This window comes from Medicago sativa, chromosome 7 (assembly GCF_051527215.1).
Source record: "Medicago sativa cultivar Bolivia chromosome 7, Bolivia_mono, whole genome shotgun sequence".
Lineage (NCBI taxonomy): Eukaryota > Viridiplantae > Streptophyta > Magnoliopsida > Fabales > Fabaceae > Medicago > Medicago sativa.
The window spans coordinates 84,688,548-84,707,321 of record NC_140755.1 but is presented as its reverse complement, the minus strand read 5'-3'; the positions used below and the strand labels follow the sequence as shown (position 1 = coordinate 84,707,321).

The following is an 18,774-nucleotide window of genomic DNA, read 5'->3' as shown; positions in this document are numbered from 1 at the left end:
TTTTCAGCCCGCATGCTGAGGCCAAATTTTATAGGATTGCATAAATTTGTTGTTTTTCATTATACTTTTTATAATTGGTGCCAAAATCCTTTTGCAAGTGTGGAGATTGGTCCAGTATTGGTTCGTTATGTTAATACTTTGGTGTACCTCTTTTCTCTGACACACCTTGTATTGGGAGGATAGCTAGCTGGTAGTAAAATATTTTATTTTGATTTCTTAAAAAATAAAACATCTACCTATAGGCACCAAAGATCCTAGCACACCTCCTCCAATCACAATTTTTTTGACATCCTCTGATTACAATTGTGTGGTTTTGTTTGAGCGATTTTTACCCCATTTGTTTACACTTGTTTTCTCTTAAATTTATGTTGAAGTATTGGTCATTTATTGATGCGACGTCCAACTCTCATAGCCAACACAACTTTTCTTTAAATTAAAAAAAATACGCTCGTACACTAGAGAGCAAATTAAATTCCTAGACACGAGTTTAAATAATTAAAAAAAATACACTCGTACACTAGAGAGCAAATTAAATTCCTAGACACGAGTTTAAATTTTTGCGGGTTTTTAATATTTCATGTTGCCTATGATAGATGGGCGTCACCTCAATAAAAGGGTGGATTCTAGGGTGAGGGTTCGATTAAGTCCTCACCGGTGGAAGCACCTAAAAAAGTACCGTGTGATTTAAAGAGCGGTTCAGATTTGTCGATATTAAAAATGAGAGCATCAACAAATTTCCACACACAATCCAGCATTTTCTCTTCCCTGTCATCTCCAACCCACCAAATTCCGTCAAAGATTCTTGCTGCAAATCAAAACTTGAGACAAAATAATCTAACCCCCATGTGGGTCCTCTCAAATTTAGTGTTTAGATGAAGGAAATAGAATTATTGGTTAATTAGCATAAACAACATTAGCCACACCATGGGTGATGAAAATTAATTAAGCATATGGTTGCTTCTTTGTTATGTTTTTCATGGCATCACAGATCGATTAGAGTTTAAAATTGAATCAATTTCTTAAACCATATATTGAATCAATTTATATACTACTCTTAAACACGCAAATAAAAGTCAAAAGGGCAGAAGAACCATTTTATATGATTCTTGTGTATTGGTCCCAATCTAGAAGAGAACCTCACTAGTTCTTATTCTTTTGAAGTTAATTGTTTGCAAAATTATTTTTTCATATATTTTAGATTTTCAGCGAGCAACTTTTGCAGATTTTAGCATGTTGGAGAAGAAGCAAACGCAGAAGAGACAGAGATAGAATTGTATGTGGAGATGTATTGTTGTTCTCAATTATAATATCAACTAATCACAACCGCTGATGAAATCTAACAGTACTTTTTAAGTGCTCCACCGGTGAGACTTAGTTGGTCCTCACCCTTTCAGAATCCACCTAAAATATTAATATAAAGTAGATATTCTTGGAACTATAATTTGGTTCTTACAAATTACAAATAATTTTTTTTCATTTTAGATTTTGTATTTGTTTTAACAGTATAAAACTCAATTATTTGAAAAAAAAGTGTATTTTTCTAAAGATTTTTTAGAATGATTTTTTTAAAAAGAAAAAGAAAAAGAGAAATGCGAACAATGCTACATTTTCAACATTTTTTCTAACATTCACTCTTTTATCGATAAAATCAATGTAAGTCTCATGGTTCTATTTTCAAAGTGTAAGACTTATATTAATTTTAATTTTAATCAACAAAAGAATAAATGATCAAAAAAGAGTATTTTTTTACTAAAAAAGAGTGTGGATAGAAATACTCTTATAACATGTCAACCCTTTTGAGTACAACCAAACCAATTCATTCTTTGTCGGTTTGTTTAAGATTTCTTGAGAAGAGATTGCAAAAATTGTTTTTTATTGGTTCAAAATTTTCCCATCCAATAAACAGAACAAAATCGACCTGTTACATCACTAACCAAATCAATATCAGTAAATAAATATGTGTACATGTGTATATTTCATTTTTTTCCCCTCAATTGCAATTTTGTCACTCAAAGTATATCGTGTGATTTTGGATCTCACATTTTCCCCCTTTTGTAATTTGGTAGTTCCCTTTCTAATTTTCCTTCAAATATACATTGAGATGATATCTTTTATTGGGTGGATTCTAGGGTGAGGGACCAACTAAGTCCTCAGGTGGAAAGACTTAAAAAGTACTGTTAGATTTCATCAGCGGTTGTGATTAGTTGATATTATAATTGAGAACAACAATATCTCCACATACAATTCTATCTCTGTCTCTTCTGCGTTTGCTTCTTCTCCAACATGCTAAAATCTGCAAAAGTTGCTCGCTGAAAATCTAAAATATATGAAAAAATAATTTTGCAAACAATTAACTTCAAAAGAATAAGAACTAGTGAGGTTCTCTTCTAGATTGGGACCAATACACAAGAATCATATAAAATGGTTCTTCTGCCCTTTTGACTTTTATTTGCGTGTTTAAGAGTAGTATATAAATTGATTCAATATATGGTTTAAGAAATTGATTCAATTTTAAACTCTAATCGATCTGTGATGCCATGAAAAACATAACAAAGAAGCAACCATATGCTTAATTAATTTTCATCACCCATGGTGTGGCTAATGTTGTTTATGCTAATTAACCAATAATTCTATTTCCTTCATCTAAACACTAAATTTGAGAGGACCCACATGGGGGTTAGATTATTTTGTCTCAAGTTTTGATTTGCAGCAAGAATCTTTGACGGAATTTGGTGGGTTGGAGATGACAGGGAAGAGAAAATGCTGGATTGTGTGTGGAAATTTGTTGATGCTCTCATTTTTAATATCGACAAATCTGAACCGCTCTTTAAATCACACGGTACTTTTTAGGTGCTCCACGAAGTGACTTAATTGAACCCTCACCCTAGAATCCACCAATATTTTAATGATAACAAAACATGAGAACAATTTATATGCTAGTTGCTTGTTAAGTGTGCAGGTCGAGTTAAATAAGCTCTAATTGACTAGTGCATCTGAAAGCTAAGGAAGCACCTACACAACAAGATTCAACAAGGCATATCTCTGTGTTCGGTGAAATATAAGTTGACTCTACTCTACACTTCGACAACTCCGATGTATTAAATAATGTCAAGTTCTCCAAAATGTTTGGTTTATGTATCCGGAGAAAGGAATAGCGTAAAGAAGCAACAAATAAGGTTCAACGAATCAGAAGTATACAAATGATTCTCTGATGGAAAAAGTTCCGCCGGCTAAACGTCGAAGAGAAGTCCAATGTTCCTCTACCGCGACATTGGTTCACACAAACACAAACCAAGCATGCATTTAAGCAAAGCTAAACCATGCCAATTTTCTTTTGAATTATGTGAAATTGATCATACTTAAACCAATATAAATCAGATTTGATTGTTGGTTTGGACAAGAACATAGAAAATAACCGAACCAATTTAATTGATTTGTTTCTTACTTCCTAGATTTGGTAGGGTTGAAACACATGAAAATTTAAAGCATATACACAATACATTTTGGACTTGACTTCACTATTCATAATGAGCTTCATGCATATTTGGATGCTCATATCTTATCAAGTCATTATTTTATTTTCCTTTTAACGAGTACACCCCCTCCTACTTTTTTCCTTCTTTGCCGGGACAGTCATTGAGATCCCGTGCAACTTCAACAAACCTCACTCCCTTACTTACTTCACTAATCACTAGCAATAACCACTTCTAAACACGAAACTCAACCAAAATTAAAATAAATTACCTAATTAATTATTGCAAATTTACCATTATTACCATTTCCATTTTTTTTCTTTTTCTTTTATAATAACAGAAAAAGAATAAGAAAGATGATGAAAAGAGAAAAGAAAACCGAACCATGATAATTAACACACCACGTGCAATTTACTTTACTTTAATTTTACTACTACCTTATTCTTTCTTCAGCGTGGTAACCGTTATACTCTTTATTACACCACTCACCACCAAAACTCACTTTCATAAGAGAGAAAATGAAGAGACAAAGCAGCGCGGTGTCGCCGTCGTCTTCACGGCGAGAAACGACGCCGGACAAAATTCACGTCAAGACAATTGGCTGCATGTCCGGCATTCTCCACCTCATTTCCACTTCCCATTCCCGTCGCCACCGCCGTTTCCTCACCTTCGGTTCGTTTCGTTTCTCATTTTCGTTAGTTATTTGATTTATTAGAAAATTTAATTTGAGTATTCCTTTTTTGTCCTCGTTTTCAGGTAGGAAACAGTCCAAGAATCAAGTTTCCACCGCCACCGCCACCGCTAATTTGCCACCAGAAAAAACGAATGAGAAGAAGAGTAGTGATGAGGTTTCAACCGTACGAAATTCGAAATTATCACGCGAGGTTCCGAGGAGTCCGACTTTACCGGCGGAGATTCGCCGTTCGAGTCCAAGGAAGTCATCGGAGAATGTTCGTGAAACACCAGCGTTAGTAGCGAGGCTGATGGGACTGGAATCGCTTCCGGCTTCACCGGAGTCAGTTGTGGAGAAGAGACAGAAGCTGCTTGGAGCGTTGCAGAGATGCGACGAGGATCTTAAGGTGCTGAAGAAAATCATAGATTCAGTGAGGACTCCTGAACTCGTTCCGTCGACGTCGCCGGCGGTGGTTAAGCATACGGTTTGTGAGGTGAAGTGTTCGGTGGTTAACGGTGACCAACAACTGCCGAGTCCTGTGTCTGTTCTTGACGACTTCACTCGTTCGCCACTCAGTCCAAATTGTCACTCCGGTCGCCATTCACATTGTAAGTCTTCGATCTTCATAATCACTTTCTTTTTTTGCTTACTAATTTGATTTCAATTCGTGATTATTCCAATTAGTGTCAATGTTTATGTTTGATATCACGGACACGGTGAGTTTATTGAGATCAGGTGAACCCTAATTTTTGCAAAATCACGGTGGCTCCGTGCCTTAACACTAAACATGCACCTAAAATATTGAATGATTTAAATTTGCTAAAATATTGAATGCATGCTATGAATTTTCCAATGTGTAAATTGCATGATTTTAACATTCTTTGCATGGAAACATCACAATCACAAATATGAAGTTGTTTACTTCGTTCATATAGTATACTTGCAAGTTTTATGTTTTACTAGCAAGGAACAGAGTTTACGTTTTAGGTAGTAATTTTTTTTTTTTGAATAAAATTTTATGTAGCAATCAAAACTTGATTTGATGATAGATCATTAGAAATAGGATTTTGTCTCTTAGTATTATTGATAGATCATTAGATGAACTGATTAACTATTTAGGTTGCTTTGATCTTCTTTTTTTTTCTTTTTTTTTTGGAGCTTATATTATGAACTTCCACCAGTATTTTTCTTTTTTGAATTTGCTTTAAGAGTTAGGTGCGAAATGACTAAAAGTAGGGGGAAATGGGGTACAGATAAACTCCCTTTTTATGTTTTGGATTAATTTGCTTCCTAATTTTATTTTGGAGTACATAATTGAATAAATGGTTAGTAAGTTACTATTAAAAATTAATGTGGAAGTTGACATGTACTACTCTTGTATTTTTTGGGATTTGGATAACCGATAATTACATGCATTTTAGTTGTTAGATTAAGTTGAATGGTCTAGATTTTAAAGCAGATTTTTGTTCTTCATTTAAATATCAAACCCAAAATCTAAAATATACACAATCTGTTAACTAAGACGACTATCATTCCTATGAAAAAACATTTACAATCTCTAAGCTAGTAAAATATAAGTTTGCAATTAACTTGATGAGATGATGTATATGAATTTCCTTACAGGAGACACAATGATTTTCTATCAAAGAGCACATGCTGCCTCTATCCATTTTTCCATTTTTTTTAGGATGCCAAATTTTAAATCATAACTTCTATTCCACAACATCATGGCCATCATATAGTGGCAGACAACTTAATTCCTGTTGGTTATGCAATCATCTTGCACCTAATTTAACAGTGATTAATTTACAGATATTGACGATAATTTCCCCTTAGCTCATTCATCCAGAACCTAATTTAACTATGATTAATTTCCTCTTCCCAACTATTATCACTACAAAAATATTTTTTTACATCCGTTTTTCCCTAAAACATCTGGTTAATCACATGTAAAATTGTGGTTAATCCAATTGAATGTATAATTGATTTAAATCACAGACAATTATAAAATTTTGGTTAATCATATAGTTGAATTAACCATAAATTTTGACCTTGAATTGAATTAACCGTCTATTCAATTTTATTAACATATCATGATTAGTGGATATATCTTGACAAAAAAAGAAAAAAGAAAATGTGTATATATGATATATCATTAGTTTCCCTATACTATAGAACCGGAATTAAAGAGAAGCTAACTAATGACCGTTTTGCTCTGGTCCAAAACGATAATAATATAAACTAATAAATCATGGTACTTTGGTGGATGGATCTTGGACCACTATTTTGTACTATAAGAAAGGACTATGCCTCATGCTAGCTATGAATTATGATATGAGACAGTCAAAAGATGTTTCAAAAGGAAAAGGAGGGAAGAGAAAGAAATACACACCACCCTTTGGAACTTTATTACCTGCCCCTAGTCATGCAGAAACGCACTTTTTCAGGGATTTGTTAAAATTTTTACCCCACCAAACCACTCCCTCCTCCCAACAAATAAGAGCCTTGTTACTTGCTCGCGCAGGTACTTCATTTCTGCAGGTTAATTCATGCGTGTGGTGGCCTGATGAAGACGTTGTCTTCTCTTATTGTGTTTATATAAGGAAACAGTTTATCATTATTGAGGCTATCTGCAGTCATAGCGTAGAACATATAATAAATGTCCATTACTTTTATTTAAGTAAAATGAAGAATTCTAAGTACAAGTACAACTAAATCAATACCAAAATTAGTTGTTGGGTGGGTCCCTGGTACCAACAATGGTGTACACAAAATTAGTGTCATATTCAACCTAAGTCTATTTGGTTCAACGGAACTCATGAAAGGAGAAAAAATTTATAATGTAGGGAAAGGGAAAAAGGGATGAATTTTAAAACGATTTGTGTTTTTTTTTATTTGGTAGTGTATATATATTTTTTGGTAGTGAAACGATTTGTGTTTAGTTCAACTAGAGGAGTGGATGAATTTTAATGAGAAAAAAATGTAAAATTACATTTTCACTCGAGCTAAAATTAGGTTACATGGATTACCTTCCGACCAAAAATATGGTTCAAAGCTATGGAATACCATAAGGGTTCTCGCATGGATGGTGGAATTTAAAAAAAAGTGATATAACGACATGCTTAAACGCTTACACTTTTATCTTGTATCATTATTTATGTTAATAAGTATCTTTTCTCATTTGCATTATCTAGAATATTTAGGGTGTGTTTGGTATAAAAGAGAAGTTGTGAAGAGAGAAATAGGTAAGAGAGAAGTTGTGAAGAGAGAAAAAGGTGAGAAATAGAGTAGATTTGATGGGTTGTTTGGTATAAGATAAAGAAGAGAGAAATTGAAGAGATAGAAGTGTTGTTTATTTTTGAAAGTACAATAATACCCTTGAATTAAAAGCACATCCCATTTTAATTTAACTTTTTTTCAAGAATTAATTTAACTAATTGATTACTTGATTTTATTTGTATTAGATTTATAAACTAGATCAACTCAATTAATTATTTTTGGTGTGAACATGTATTAGTTTAATTATTATTTTTTCAAAATATAACTTATATAAGATACTATATTTAATTTGTATAAGTACAATGATGTTATTTTGCCAATGACCTTGTTAACATGAAAGAGAGAGAGAGAAGGGCAGCTTAGGAAATATCCAACTTTCACATATCTCTCTCGTCTTTCTTCGCATGCATGAGAAGAAAAGAAAAAGCGCGGGCCCCACAACATTTTAGTCTTTCTACTCTATCTCTCTTCTCGCCAAACGAAAGAAATTGCTTCTCTCTTCGCATCTCTCTCGTCTCTATTTCTTCTCAAACAAACAGACCATTAAAGATGTGTTGATAACTAAGTGATTGAACTCAAGTGGTTAATGAACTTTAATTAAAAGAGAATCAATTGGGCGAGCCTAAGTTCAAATCTTGACTGAAGTTGGTCAAATTTTGCTGACTTATGTTCAATTGAGCTCTTAATTGTTAGGGTTGTCCATTTTCCTAGAAATTTGAATGATAAAACTAAAAAAATAGTGTTGATAAAATTTCAAACAAATGTCTACTCCTCCGTTTTTTTATAAGCAAATTTTACTTTTTAGATTCATTCAATTAATGATGTATGTGGTCCATATTATGAACTACATACATCATTAATTGAATGAATCTAAAAAGAAATTGCTTTATAAAAAGAAACGGAGGGAGTATATAACATGGCATTTTCTTAAGAAAACTAAACATACTTTTAATATGAGTTGAAGTATTCCTTCCACTTCTAGCTTATAAAACTTTGTTTCTCTATTTCAAAAAATAAAACTGATGTCTAATGGCTTTGTTATATGCACAGCACGAATGCAACAACAGAAGCAGCAGTTACTGAAGAAGCCAGGAGAGGAAGAAATCAACAGCACATTATATATGCACGAGAGAATGACAAACGAGTTGGTTAGTAAGAAAGTCAACGATGAAGATCGTTCAGTTATGTGGAGTAGCAAGGGCATGAAGAGAAGTGTAGATGAAGTGTGTAGGGATGTTGCTTGGGGAGAAAATAGAGAGCTTGGAAGAATAGGATTAGCTTTGCAGGATTGTATATGCAGGGATTTAATTGAAGAGATTGTTAGAGAATTAGGATGCTTGAATACTTTGCCATTTGAGTCCTGTAAGAGAAGACTCTGCTTCTGAACTATACATGGTCAACGTTATTTTGTTCTTTTTTGCTTGATTGTTGTTGTTTTTTATGTTATCTCTCCCTTATACTTGTGTATTTGTCTAACAAATTACATTGGATTTAGCTGGTTATTCGTTCAACATAATGTACAATCAATTTATTTATTCACAAATACTAATCTACTTTTTGAGAGGAAATAATAATTTAGTTAAAATTTAACATATTGTTGAGTTTAATAATTAGAAAATAATAAACTTATATATATATATATATATATATATATATATATATATATATATATATATATATATATATATATATATATATATATATATATATATATATATATATATATATATATATATGGGTTTTGTTAAAAGCCACCCTTTGGTGGTGTCTTTTAACAAGTCACACCTTAAGGTGTGATTTTCACTTTTTAGTTATAACTTTGCTAAAAGACACCTTCATAAAAGTAAGTTGGTGTCTTTTCGCAAATGCTCATAGAGTAACTTGATAAAAGACACCTTCATAAAAGGTGTATTCTATCATAACCCTATATATATACACACATATATGGATTGACATTTGCTTTGCCTTTCACCCAATAGGCCCAAAAACCCATTAGGGAGTCATATAACCAAGACATAAAAATACCAAGTGAGAAGGTAACAGGTACATGCGCGCCATACTCGAATGTTGGGAGCAGAACAAGATAGACACAAGTATGGAATGTGTCAACTACTCTCCGAGTAAGAGGGCTCAGGATATAACGGCTCTGTTTGGTAAAATGAGCTGATAGCTGATAAGCTAGCTGATAGCTTTTAGCTGATAAGCTAGTTGAAGTGTTTGGTAAAATTAGCTGATAGCTTTTGCTTTGAATAATAAGGGTAAATATGGAAGAAAAAATGAGAAGCTAAAAGCTATAAGCTCAAAAGCTACTTGAAGTAGCTTCTGAAAAATAGCTTATAAGCTCCTTAAATAAGCTATAAGCTCGTTGTACCAAACAGAGCTTTTGTGTTACCAAACAGAGTTTTTTTTTGTCAAATGAGCTTATAAGCTAAAAGCTCTTTTTTTGGGTTTACCAAACATGATAGAAGCGTCAATCTAACCTCCACCATTATATATATGGTTAGCTCGGAACAAACCCTAGGATATGCACTTTCTACCCTATAAATGCTAAACCTCAAATCTTGGTAACGACACATAGCCTACAAGCTGCATCATACAATTCTTAGCAAGAATATTTGACCCCACCGTGGGGCCGCATAAAGATGTTTCCCATGCCACACCATAACACCGTTGAGGCGACGATCCGAGTTCAATCTCCATCTCTAGAGAGTGAAGCACTCATTGCAATACAAACTGCCATGTAAGAGTCGTGACGCCGGAAACTACATTACAAGCATTAATTAAAGAAGTGAAAACTGAAGACACTCCTGAAGAAACATGAAAGCGGTGAGATGAATAAAATTTCCTGAGGCGCCATTCCATCAACATGCCACATTCAAAACATTCACAAGAACAAAAATTAAGGAACCACAAATAGGAAAATCTAATATTACATCGATGCAATCAAAACTTTTTTAGTTTATAGCGACCAAAATAAGATTCACTCAATATTATAAGATTCAAAATAAGAATTAATCCTTCTATATTTCAAACTAAGTTTTATATATGTGTGTGTGTATATGTGTATATGTGTATATGTATGTATGTATGTATGTATGTATGTATGATAATATTATAAGATTAAATCCTTTTTTTAAATACAGTTAATCTATAATAATCTAATATAGTTTTTAATATAGATATACATAAACCCGTGAATGCACATACATTATATCTAACAACTCTCTTATTATATTGAGCACAACACTTACTCTTAAAACTTTATTTCTACCTTACATTCAAGTTTCCTGACAATGAGAGAAGTTCAGTAACATATTTATGTATTAGGAGGAATGGTATCATAGGGTCACATGACTAACAATTAAAATCAAGCTTAAAATCGTTAGATTAAATTAGAATGGAAGAGTAACTCTATTAAACTATTCTTGAAGTCGGAATATCCCTCCTCATATTTTTAACTTATGATTTCATTAGCAAATGATGAAATCATTTTCTTACTTAATCATGGTAGTTTATTTATTTATTTATTTACTTATTTACAATTTCTTGTTATCATGATAGTTTCTAACTTAGCTCCACCCAATAATAAGAAATACTAGAGATCATAGGATAAGATGAAAAAATATCATATTTTGCTTGACTGATAAAATATTGAATTTGGGATAAAATACAATAATTTGCCTTATCATATCTCTCTTATCTTGAAAACAAAACAGGCTTTATTTCTTGTTTTAACTCATGCAATAAGGTAGAAAAGGTAGAAATATTTGGTATTTCTATTTTTCTCCGCCAAAGCCATCTTTGGCTATCAGTAGAAAGTTAGACCTTCCAGGTTAAACCGAGAGATAGCTTGAAGGAATGCCTTAAATCAATGCCATCTTTGGCTATGGCTAGAAAAGAAATTGAATAAAAAGGATATTGGTTTCAAGTTCATAAGACCAAGGCTTAGGTGGATAATTTTATTTTTGACGAGATTGAGAATTTTTTTTTTTTTAGCTATAACCAAAGTTGGGTTTACTTAGAACATGGCTCTTTTTGGCTTGACTCCATTTTGTACTTGAGTTCTTAATTCTTCCGTCATCAATAAAATCCTTTATTGCTTATAAACAAAATACAGAGAGAGGAGGGCATGGAATAGGTAAACATATTTTCCTTTAAAAGTACCATAATTTTATGTTGAATATTTTTTAGTCAAAGTGATAAACAGATAAAACCCACACACAATTCGGAGATCATGAATTTGATTCCAAATAAAAATGTAGAATCTAAAAATATAAATATTATAAAAAAAGGAGAAATAATTTATTTATGCAATAAAAATATATACATTTCTTGAACCGAGAAATGTATACACTTCTCCCTATTTCGACTCTAAGCAACATTACACCCTTCTTTCAACAACAATAAAAACAACATTACGCAATTCTTTCAAAAAACAAAACAACATCCAACCATCGTATTTTAGATTGATAGATCAAATGATGTAACTGAATAAGGAGGAAGTCCAACACCCATGTCATTGCTTACATTTCCAAGTGCAGTTCTTTGGGGCACAATCTGTATATACATCAAATAATCATATATTTAGTTTTAACACAATCAAAGTTTACATGGTTAAATAAGCTTTTCGTCTCTATCCTTAAAAAATAATTTTTAGTCCTCGTCACAAATACTAACATATTTCAATGGGTACATATGACAAACTACATATTTCAAAAAGGATGAAAATCATCATGTTCGAAGGAGGAATCAAATTTAAAAGCAAAACTTTGATAATATTCTGTGATGAAAAAAATTTGTAACCTTATTTGGCTCCGAGAAGGAATTCTCATCCATTTTATTGGAGGACGTAAGCACCACCATTGATGAATTAGACGATTGCACAGTTGAATTTAAGCCATTTATTGAAATCATGAAGTTCTCAGTGGCATTTCCAAAGTTGACTACCTGTAAAAGTCAATAATTTCAAAGTTAACTAATTGAGTTATTATCTTCATTCTTAGCATTTGCCTAAATTTACAGCAAGAAAAGAATAAACATTTTTCAAGATTTAAATCAACATTCACTTTTGATAAAAAAAAAAAAAAATCGAGTTATTACCTTTACTCTTAGATAATTCTTCCCATCTTGAGAATTTTTATACTCAACTGCGGATGCAACAATTGAGCTAGAAGAATTTTGAAGAGTTGAATTAAGCAAGGTTGCTCCACTAGATTCAATAAAGAGTTGTTGTAGCCAATAACTTGGAGTTCCATAATTCTGATAAGAGTTAAAAACAATTGCATCTGGTATCCACCTATATTTATAGAAAATAGATTAAATAATCATCTATATCTTTCATTTCACATAAAATAAAATAAAAATACATATATAAATGATAAATAAGAATAAATGGTAAAGCATTGGAAAATTACTTTCTGTCGTTTGTGTTCAAAAAGAGTGGTGCATATGCGACCATGCTAACGATATCACTGTAGAAAAAAATATAAAAATTGAAAGATGATTAAAACTTAGCTCAAAATAACACACACTAATTCATAAAATTAAACCTTATAAATTAAATTTTATGAAAAGCTATAGCTATAACTATAACTATAGTTATAATTTTATAAATTATATATAACTATAGTTATTGCTATTCCAAACCTATTCTTTTCAAGCCCAATAAGGAAAGCAGCTTCAGCAACAGCTGCATAAAGGCTTCCAGCACCAGCATCTTCCTTCCAAACAGCATACTCACTAACAAATGCCTGTATATATAGTAGCAATTAATAAACCTTGAGCAAATTCATCTATCAAGAAAATTTTATTTCTATAAATAAATAAATTTAAAAGTAATAATAATTTTTAATCAAACCTTTGGACCGGACCTTGGTGCGTTATCGAATTTGGTATATTTGGAAAACATGTCCTTAGAATCTGTATAAATCTAATAATAAAAATAAAAAGTATTATTGACAAGGATATATAACATGTAAGTGGCTTAAACTGAAATACAAAACTAATAACTTTTAAAATTGGAAACAAAAATAATTAAAAAATATGAGTATTACATGAAAATCATAAAGATTTGCCGGGTGATCTAGTTGATGTTTGGAACCGTCACAATTTGAGATAATTTGAATATCAGGATAAGCGTATTTTATAGCTTCATAGAACTTCAGGTAGTTTCCTAGTCAATAAAAAAAAATACAAATTATCAAACTAGAGTTTATTGCTCAATCAACACACTTATCAATTTTTTTTTAATAGAATATACATATAAAAAAAAATAATTTGTCTTCCTAATTAACTTAAAAAAAAATAAAATTATACCTAGATAGTTATATTTATCACAGTCTTCATTTCCAATGGCAACAAATCTCAAATCAAATGGCTCAGGATGTCCCATGGAAGCTCTTAGAGAACCCCATCGTGATGTGGAAGAACCTCTAGCAAACTCAATACCATCTAGGGCTTCCTATTAATTAATGATCGAAAGTGTAAATAATAATTAATAAATAAAATTATAAATACTGTTGAAGAATAAAAAATAATTTCTATAGAAAAAATGAAAAATACTGTGAAGAAAAGTATACTTGCACAAATGGTGATATATCAGACGTATTAACTTCATCATGATGGCTAATACCTATAAGAGACAATAGATAAATTAGCAATTAAAAAGAAAGAAAAATAAATAACTTGGGACTAGACTTTATAATGGATTTTTAAGGGAGAACAATACCATTGTTAAACACCCACACTGGGAATGCACCAAGATCCTCTGATAGCTGTTTCAATAAACAAAAAGACTTAGATTTTTCATTTTCATAAGGATAATATTTAATATTTTAGAAAGGAAATAAAATTACTTGAAGCCCCTCAAAATAACCAAATCCATCATCAGTCCAATAATTCCATATGTCATTAAAGTGGCCAGGTCTCTCTTCCCATGGTCCAACTGTATCTTTCCACCTAAAAGCATTTCTCAGATAAGCTCCTTCTACATAACAACCACCTATAACAAAAAAAAAAAATTCTGTTAGGTTTACATAATTTTTTTTATAATATAGATGGATATCAAACTTCCCCACCTATAATAAAAATGCATGAATTTTTGCATGAGATTGTAAAAGAAATTAACAAAACTTATGCGTGATTTTTGTGTGTTATGTTTTCCGACTCATAATTTAACAATATGAACTCTGCATTTTTTTTTTTGAAAAACAAATGTGAACTAAGTATTGAAATTGAATAGTAAGAATATAATTATTTTAAATTTAATAGTATTGCCTAAGAAACAAGGCATGCAGTTTTTTTTTTTTTGTCAAAAAAAGGCATGTAGTTTTTTTTCGGCAATATTGCCTAACATACATTTCTTAAAAATATCTTTTTATTGACTAAAAATTATGTAGATCCTTCTTCAAAAAAATATTATGTAGATCCTACCATACTGAAAAAAGACCCCATATAAAATGGCGAGTCTCATATAACTTTTACTCCATAAATGAATAAATGTTAAAAAAGATATTGCTAGAATAGGAGATATCATCCAAATCAACGTTAATTAACAATTTTAACTTATTATTGTACCCTACCTGGGAATCTTAAAAATTTTGGCTTCAGATCTGCCACCTTTTGATAAAGGTCGCTTCGAAAACCATGACCCTGTGCCAAAATATATTGATTAATGAAGCAAGTCCATTTAAAAGAATTTTCCCAAAAATATAAATTAAAATAATTACATTGCCAATTTGTTAAAATAAAAAAAATAAATACAATCCTTATTTTTATTTTTTTGAAGGGAAAAACAATCCTTATTTATAAAATATCTTAACCACAAAATAAAAATAAAAATACCATACCTTATATGTATCCAAGGGCATAGCTGACACTTGATCTAACCATACTACCCCTTTATTGCTTGTTGTTATTTGTAGACTTGAATTATGATTTGTACCATTAGCTTCAAGAATTGTCTCCATCCTATTCCACTTTGTAACATTAACTCCAAAAGCCCTGACATCGATTAATTGATAACTCAATTAGTTAATTTTAGTTACAATAACTCAATTTGTTTGATGACAAAAATTAAAAATATACAATGTAGCTTAAAAAATTAATTAAAAATGAAATTATCACCTTATGTTTGTTGAAGCCAATTTTACACCATCATCAGACCCGATAAATGAAACTTGTAAATTAATAGGACCAAGTGATCTAACATAGAACACTACTTTATACTTTTTCCCTTGCTCAATGTTCTGTTAGTAAAATATTAGAAACATTAGTTATAAATGACATTAATTTTTTTGTCATATATACAAAACAAAATGTTAGAATATTAATACTCACCATGCCCCAAAATCCAGGATTGGAGATACCAACACCACCAAGTGGACATGATTGTCCTTGACAAAGAACATCTAAACGTAAAGCAACCTTATTACGCTCAAAACAAGAGGAACGATCAGTTGATACGATAATCGATGATGGATTATCTCCAATGATTGTCCATGGATTGATATTTGATGAAACACTGGAACCTCCTGCTTCAAAACCTGAAACAATAATTTAGAATAATAAAAATAATTAAATCACTACCGAAATTTTTTAGAGTTAATCTTATTGAGATCGTAAAACGACATAAAAAAATAAATAAATAGTGCAATGTTATGAGATTTATGTAACCATCACGAATTTGTCCTTAGTTAGACCTCAATCCACCAAAGAGAGTTTTTAAGCAAGGAGAAAAAGACTCAGAGCAGGTAATATCTCATGCATAAAAAGTGGCACAAAATTAGTGAGATAAACTAATTTACAAAGGAAATGTATGAAACATATCTCTAATTCATCAAAATTAGTGTTGGGTGAGTTAATTAATGATGATTTTTTTAATAAGTGACAATCAATATATACCTCTATTATCCACAAGTTCTGCCCACAATCCCCCAGCTCCGGCATGATTAATCTCCTGGAAAAAATATGTATTGAATCAATAAATAATAAGTTGTCATCTCACTAACCAAATAACTAATTAAGTAATCTTTACAGTAATCAAAACATATTATAATTTACCTCAAAAAATGCTCCAAAGAATGTGTCTGGAATAGGCCTTCTAGTACCTGCATCAATCACTAATTTTGATATATGGCTAGCATTAGCATTAACATCAGCGTGGCATTCAGAAATGACCAAACACACAATCAAAGAGAAAAGAAAAGCAGTAAACCAATGTGAGAAAGACATTGTGCTAAGCTAATATTTTGAGCAATCATTTCACTTATGACTTATATTTATAGAGGAACAAAGAGACAATTGAAGATGATGATAAGGATGATGAGTTTTTTTTTTTTTTTTTTAGTGAGATAAGGATAATGATCAGTTGTTAACAACATAACCTATACTTTAGCTGTAGTACCCTATTTACTATTTACAAATCAAATTATTAAAAACATTCCTTAATTTAATTTATATTCTAGTTCTAGTTTAAAACTCTTACTACCTACATTCTTTGTTTATGAAAAATTGGATAATCCCAACTTGAAGTATATCAACTACAGCAACTGTTTTTCTTTGTATAAAAAACTACAGCCCAACCTGAGGTGATCAACTACACTTTTTACAAATCAAATTATTAAAATTTAAAAACATTCATTAATTTAATTTATTTTCTAGTTCTAGTTTAAAACTCTTACTACCTACATTCTTTGTTTATGAAAAAATGGATAATCCCAACTTGAAGTATATCAACTACAGCAATTTTTTTTTCTTTGTATAAAAAAACTACAGCAATTTTTTTTTGGATAATCCCAACTTGAGGTGATCAACTACACTTTTTACAAATCAAATTATTAAAATTTAAAACCATTCATTAATTTAATTTATTTTCTAGTTCTAGTTTAAAACTCTTACTACCTACATTCTTTGTTTATGAAAAATTGGATAATTCCAACTTGAAGTTTATCAACTACAGCAATTGTTTTTCTTTGTATAAAAAAACTACAGCAATTTTTTTTTGGATAATCCCAACTTGAGGTGATCAACTACACTTTTCCGTTTTTATCGATAAAAATAATAGAAGTTTGAAGAATAAAATAGAAAGGAGGAAGAAAATGGTTAACAAAATAAAGAAAAATGTTACACCAAAATTTAGTATTTTTTACATAAAGGTATAGATATTCGAAAATTTGCTTATTTAATTAAATAAAGAATGATTAAGTTGTAAATTAAATACTTCATACAAAAGATAAAATTAAAAAGGATATCATTATTTTATTATAATTAAATGAGAAAATTACTCTTGTAATTAATTAAATAATTTAAATATGGCATGTAATTAATTATAAATAAGTAAGGAATGACAATATTTTAAAAACGGAAGAATATCATGGTAATAAGTAAGGAATGAATTTTTAATCATGTTAGGGTAGTTTTAAACTCAGCTAATAATACTCTGGATAAAAATTACAAAGGCAAGTCATAATTGGATAGAAAAATAGTTTATTTTATCCTATCTCTTTAGTGCATCAAACACGATGCACTAATATTTTTTTTTTTACAAAGTCATTTAATCATCTCTTATAAGTGAGAGATTCCGGAAACCCAATATCTTAAGGATTTGGGTAAAGATGAGGTGTCTAACTCACTTGTGTGATTATTCTAATTGATCTCATGTGGATTATACCCTCAGGATCTCCCTATAAACCAACAGTGGTATCAGAGCCGATAGTTTAACGAAAGGTTCGATCGACTCCTTATATCAAAAGTCTTTTTGACAATGTGGCCAAACATGTATCCCGTTGATGCAATGACTATTGTCGTGTAAGTATACATGAATGAAAAAACTTCCATTTAAGAGGGAACATTTACCGAGATGAATGTATTGATTACTCACACTTAAAGGGGAGATTATTATATAGCAAGTGTGAGATGCATGGATAATTGTACAATTCTATCATGTCATTGCACAATCAACCTATAATTTTTGAAGGGATGAATGGATATCCAGTAACCTTATAAATTTAAATCATGATTCTTTAATAGTATATTTTCATTGTAGCATTTTGCTGTATTAGTTTCTAAATTATCTCAAAAAATAATATGATCAATAAACTTTTGCATGACAAAATAGATGCACTAATATTTTTAATTTTTTTTTTACAAAGTCATCTAATCATCTCTTCAAACAATCAATTACGTAAAAATTATTATTTCCATAATTATGATCAACTATTCTTAACAACTAATTATTGATGAATTATTTGATTGGATCCTGTTTTTGAATGGAATGTGATGAGTTGAATCGTTTTGTTAGGTCAAATGGAAGATATTCCCATGAGACGGTTAATCATAGAATGAAAACAT

The 18,774-nt window shown here is 30.8% G+C and overlaps 2 protein-coding genes across 3 annotated transcripts; one reads left to right on the top strand and one right to left on the bottom strand.

Moving 5' to 3' along the window:
* Positions 1 to 3,520: 3,520 nt before the first annotated feature.
* On the top strand, positions 3,521 to 8,989 carry LOC146909497 (uncharacterized). Its single transcript, XM_085723964.1, has 3 exons — positions 3,521 to 4,145; positions 4,230 to 4,754; positions 8,476 to 8,989. The coding sequence occupies exons 1-3, from the start codon at positions 3,992 to 3,994 to the stop codon at positions 8,808 to 8,810; spliced, it is 1,014 nt and encodes a 337-aa protein (XP_085580090.1). The 5' UTR covers positions 3,521 to 3,991; the 3' UTR covers positions 8,811 to 8,989.
* Positions 8,990 to 11,705: 2,716 nt separating this feature from the next.
* LOC146909496 (alpha-L-arabinofuranosidase 1-like) lies at positions 11,706 to 16,705 on the bottom strand. 2 transcript variants are annotated; one of them, XM_085723961.1, is made up of 17 exons: positions 16,486 to 16,705; positions 16,327 to 16,381; positions 15,763 to 15,968; positions 15,550 to 15,671; positions 15,273 to 15,426; positions 15,006 to 15,075; positions 14,280 to 14,425; positions 14,153 to 14,198; positions 14,004 to 14,056; positions 13,741 to 13,885; positions 13,479 to 13,597; positions 13,283 to 13,354; positions 13,072 to 13,175; positions 12,840 to 12,896; positions 12,526 to 12,721; positions 12,229 to 12,372; positions 11,706 to 11,982 (listed from the first exon to the last, which is right to left on the bottom strand). In XM_085723961.1, exons 1-17 carry the CDS (start codon positions 16,654 to 16,656, stop codon positions 11,887 to 11,889), a joined length of 1,956 nt encoding a protein of 651 aa, XP_085580087.1. In that variant the 5' UTR covers positions 16,657 to 16,705; the 3' UTR covers positions 11,706 to 11,886. The 2 variants fall into 2 exon arrangements, with proteins under 2 accessions (XP_085580087.1, XP_085580088.1); XM_085723962.1 differs by lacking the exons at positions 14,004 to 14,056; positions 14,153 to 14,198 and having other exon boundaries at positions 16,486 to 16,661.
* Positions 16,706 to 18,774: the final 2,069 nt, after the last annotated feature.

Coding starts and splice junctions, on each gene's coding strand:
- LOC146909497 (XM_085723964.1), top strand. CDS start 3,992: ATGAAGAGACAAAGCAGCGCGGTGTCGCCGTCGTCTTCACGGCGAGAA. Junction 4,146..4,229: donor CCGCCGTTTCCTCACCTTCG/GTTCGTTTCGTT, acceptor CCTCGTTTTCAG/GTAGGAAACAGTCCAAGAAT. Junction 4,755..8,475: donor CTCCGGTCGCCATTCACATT/GTAAGTCTTCGA, acceptor TTATATGCACAG/CACGAATGCAACAACAGAAG.
- LOC146909496 (XM_085723961.1), bottom strand. CDS start 16,656: ATGTCTTTCTCACATTGGTTTACTGCTTTTCTTTTCTCTTTGATTGTG. Junction 12,722..12,839: donor TTGAACACAAACGACAGAAA/GTAATTTTCCAA, acceptor CTATAAATATAG/GTGGATACCAGATGCAATTG. Junction 12,373..12,525: donor AGAATTATCTAAGAGTAAAG/GTAATAACTCGA, acceptor TGACTTTTACAG/GTAGTCAACTTTGGAAATGC.